Here is a 4,973-nt window from a genome sequence, read left to right as displayed (position 1 = left end):
GCTGTTGCACCCTTTATTGCTACAATAAAACACAATGAAGCTATGGAACACTCGCCAGGGAGCTGCTGGACTCAATCTACGGACACGTTGGGCAAGTTGAAGTTCATACCATGCCCCTCCTCCTGCAGAGGGGCACAGCCTTGTGCTAAGGTCACACTGCTGCCGCCCCCTCCCCCAGTCTGTTTATATCCCTGCTACAATGCACATGTATATATAGCACTCTGCTAGCCGTATGCATCTAACCTCTTTGTGAGATTTGTGTAAAACAAGGAGGGAGAGAGCTTTTTTTGAAGGAGTGGATGTGACGTCACATGCGGTAGTGACCAATGAGTGGCCGGACAAAAGAGACTTGCTCGGCAAGGTCCTCCTACAAAGTGGGCTGAACAGAGGCAGAGGAGAAAGAGCTCGTACACCTCAGTGCACATTGGTACTGGTCGCTCACATAATATACTTCGGAACTATCTGCTTATTATATTGCACCGTGGGACTTATTGGTACCGTTGCACCCCGGAACTGTCTGCTCACACGTTGCACACAGGGGCTGGCTGCACACACATTGCACCAGGCACTTCTGCTTATACACTGCATCTTGCTAGTGGCCACTGACTGAACAATGGGACTCGTTGCTCCCGCACTGCATCCTGTGAATGGCTCTTGACTGGACTTGTGTATCTGCAGCTCACTTTCCCCCTGGAGGGGTTTGTCTGCTCGGCTCACTACAAACTGGGGCAAGTTACTCATCTCTCTGGCTGTTCAGCGAGCCCTGGATCTGACTTTTGAATGACATCGGCTACAGAATGTCTAAATATTGTACTTTTGTACTGGTTGCTCCCTATATGATTGTCTGTGGCTGCTCACTGCAACCTGTGACTTATTGCACACTATAGGCTGCTGCATGCTGTTTGTACCAATGCACTATGTACCATCCAATACTAAACTAGGACATTATAATACCCTGGAATTGGCTGCTCCTTCACAATATACAGTGACTATGAGTAAATACATCACATTCTGAGAGTGAAAATGACACAGGACGTGTCAGGGCACACATTCTTCACTCTCTGATTTGCAGCCTACATTGCAACCTTGGAGTATTCGCAAACAGACTGCAGTCCAGGGCATTTACTCTGTTGCACTATACAAAGAACCTGGAATAAACAACACAGAATAGAACCAAAGTGTCTTTTTATATATACTAAATACACAGGTTGGGTTTCAGAATACTTTTGCACACCAGAGTGAAGAAAACTGCATTCCTCCGTTTTGTGTTAATAATTGATTTTTCACTTTATCTTTCACAAAGAGCTAATAACCACCACATGGGCCGTGATGGAACCCCCCGCAGGATATCAGGAGATAGACGGTATGAGACTAGGATACTTGCGGGTTGGCGGCAGGCAGCTTTTTGCGCTGGCTCAGGTGCTGAGCGGTCCCTTGCGCGGAGTTCCGCGGGGGCGCGTCTGCCGGAGGATGGAGAGGCTACAGATACAGATACGGCGCTGTGATCTGCGTGAACTACGCGCTCTAAAAGCACTGAGGTCAGTGCCCAGCCGGGCCGTGCAATGTTGCCTCATCTCGCGGGAGGACCTGCACATATTGTGCTCCTCCCGATGGGGCCCCAAGGAAGGGACACCGGTACATAACAGCAGGGCACCAGGGAAGGACTGCATCTCTCCAAGAATCAGAACAACTTTGCCACAAGGGATTAGACCAAATCTAACTAATCTGTTCCAAGGAAGCCAACGAAGTCACCTGCCTGGACACAGCCCCGCCACATCAGTTGGATATTCCAGCCCTTCCGATCATACCAGCTCTTCTGACAATGAATCTGACAGCAGCGAGGAGAGAAGACCCAGGTACCGGCCCCTAAGGTTTAAAAAGCGGAGTCGCAGCATTGGGGCGCAGGCGAGGAACAGTAGAAAGCCAAAAGTCTGCACGGAGGCTGCACCTTCTTCCCAGTCTGAATCTGTAAATGAAGAGGATGGGACCAAAATACAGCAAAGCAAAGGTGATGTGTCACTGGAGGAAAACACTTGTAAGGAGCAAGACATTGTAGAAGAATCAAAAGATCAATCTCAAAACTTGGAACCCCCTGGTGTCGATGAGGGCACAAATCTAGAGGAAAATCCAGTTCAGGCCTCTGACCCTGAACCGCGGATCCAGCAGTTTGACCGGCTGGTTAGACAGTCCAAGCTCTGGTGTTATGCCAGGGGGTTCAGGACAGACTCCAGAGATTTACTACCCAGGCTAACTCACAAAGCAAGGACGACCACTGGGAGCCGGAGAGTGGGTAGACCATGTGGCAGAATGGGGCAAAGGAAGAAAAAAACTCCATCTGGAAGAATGGATGGCCCTCAAAGCAAACGACTGAGCAGCACCACTAACCACCCCATCAGGCCCGCCTTCAGTTTCCTGGACAATTTCCCTGTGATCCCATCTCTGGTGGTAGGTGAGGATGGAGACCTGAACCCTGCCTGTTCTTTACGGACCAATAATTCCAAAAATGTATCTAAAGCTCACCCTGTGTGGGGTTGGCACCTTGGGGGCAATGCCATTCCTCTTCCCCCCAGCCTTAAATTCAGAACTTTTCCTTTAGACCACCTGTGAGTTTACCTATGTAATAACGCCATAAAGTATCTACTGATTATATGCATTGACTGACCTTATTGATGGGGGCCCACTCTCTGCGATCAAACATTTTCACATATATTATATACAAGTATTTCACATAGGTCCTTTATGTCATTCGATTTGCATCCTAGAGGACACAACCAAATCCTCACATATAGTCTAAGGTAAATTCTCAGACCCCTTGTGGAGATTACAGTTTACACGAGATACTTGTTGATCTCAAGGGAATTTTGATCAATTAAAGAAACCCTTACATTGCCCTTATTCTCCTAAAAATAAACCTTCATATACGTTCAGTTCCTTATAGCACACGATCTAATTTGTTTAGTTTTTTTCATAATGCCAAATATATTTGAAGATGGTAGATGATGGCTTAAGTATTAAACCATATACATTCAAAGTGAAGTGGTGTTGAAGTGTATATTTAATATATATTATCTTGTGTCGTCACTGTTTAAAGGGCAGCATCATTTACACCTGACAGTATTCTTGTACTGACTGTATGTAACTGTGAAATAGAAGTGGGTGCAGCTATTAGCATTTAAATACATCACATGATTCACCTTCTGCTCTCTTCTATACACCGTTATCATCCGTTTTTATGCTCTTCAGATACTTCCTTCTTGGAATAATTTAGTGATCTACTGACACTCACTAAATGTTTGCATAATCTGATTGGCTTTATAGCTGCCTGTTACACCACAAAGCCTCCACTGATATTCTCAGATCACACTTTTTTTATATAATGGAATTTAAAGCCAAAGTAAATGTATCAGTTGTATTTGCTTATTTGATATAATATGTTTATGGGATAGTAATAGTAGTTTAATTCACTGGAAAACATTCACACTAAGATAATGCTCAAAGAAATATATCTGCAGTGCCACTTTTCCCATTCCTTACAATTCCTGTGAAGTTTATATGACGTTGGTGAGCTCACTCATGTTTCAGTGCCTATAGTCCTATAGTTGTCAATCTGCAAATGTATTTGTAATACAGTTTACACCATAGATTATTATCTCCCCTTATGGATCACTCATCCTCTCCCAGGCGGCCTGTCACAATTATTCCCAAAGTCACAGACTCGCCAAAACACGTTCATTAAAATGTTGGGGCACATAATCTGCCCTTACACATCTGAGATTCCCTGATAAGTATGTATCAATCATGTCACAATGTAAACACATTTAATCTGTAAGTGTAACAAAATAAACACACGCCAGATTACTACTTATTGTTCATGTCACACTAGGTTTCAAATTTCCCACCGAATTCTACATCTTCTGGATAGGAATCTTTTAACTTTACCAGTATTTATGACTTTGCATGCTTGGAAATAACAGCTGCCATCAATAATATGACAGCACAGAAGATGACATGTCACAGTCACCTTTTTTTTAACAGTCCTATCCTAAGATTGTTTTAGTTAGTTTCCACTGATAAACTTTTTATTTTTTTTTCTACACATTTATATTCCTTATTGTGGAAGGACTACATCCATTTTTTGTTGCCTGATCAAATAGAACGCAATCCAGCAATTTTCTCATGCTAAAACATTTGTTGTCAACATTGTTTTTTGTTTACCTTGACTTTGTGCATATGATCTATATATTAATTGACATAAATATTGTTAATATGGATTAACCCTTAAAAGCCAAGGGAGGTATGCTCAGAGAGCAGGGGGCCCAATCCTTTACTGAGCATTAATACTGCGATAAAAAGTATGTGTGTGTGTATATATATATATATATATATATACATACATAAACAAACACACATTTTGAGGACTCCCACCTTAGTTTTATATTTATTATTTGAACAATCCTTTGATTTATTTTTAATTTTGGAAGGGAATAACTGGAGATTTTCGTCATGGAGGCTTTTGGTAACATACTATGAACTATTTTTAAAATATTTTGTAAAGGAGAGTATTTTTGTATAATGTTATTCAACATTAGATGAGGTTGTGGGAAAACGAAGCAATGTTTTTGTTTCTAAATTGTTCTCTTTTTTTTTTTTTTGTTTGTTGTTTTCTTCTCATCAGTAATTCTTTATTTTTAAGATATCCAAAACAATTATTTTTGTGTAAACAAAATGACTTAATTTATAAAGAATTATCGTACAATTCAAGTGTGGATTTTTGTTATCTATTGAAGTTTTCTCATCTATGTAGGAATTTTTTGAAAAGACTCATCAATCATGGGGACTGGGCAGATGAGATGGAGACACGTAATCTGGAAAAGAGAGATCTAAAGGAAAATAATGATAAATGATAAAATGGGATGAGAAAAAGTAAGAGTTTTACAAGGATGTAGGATTGGAGAAGAGAAAGGCAAACTAGG

General features: G+C 41.7%; 1 protein-coding gene across 1 annotated transcript; it reads left to right on the top strand.

Moving 5' to 3' along the window:
* Positions 1-394: 394 nt before the first annotated feature.
* EPOP (elongin BC and polycomb repressive complex 2 associated protein) lies at positions 395-4,756 on the top strand. The gene has a single exon (XM_053693908.1). The coding sequence runs from the start codon at positions 1,330-1,332 to the stop codon at positions 2,605-2,607; it is 1,278 nt and encodes a 425-aa protein (XP_053549883.1). The 5' UTR covers positions 395-1,329; the 3' UTR covers positions 2,608-4,756.
* Positions 4,757-4,973: the final 217 nt, after the last annotated feature.

The sequence above is a fragment of the Bombina bombina genome, chromosome 1 (genome assembly GCF_027579735.1).
Source record: "Bombina bombina isolate aBomBom1 chromosome 1, aBomBom1.pri, whole genome shotgun sequence".
Taxonomy (NCBI): Eukaryota; Metazoa; Chordata; class Amphibia; order Anura; family Bombinatoridae; genus Bombina; species Bombina bombina.
This window is presented reverse-complemented; position numbering and strand designations above follow the sequence as displayed.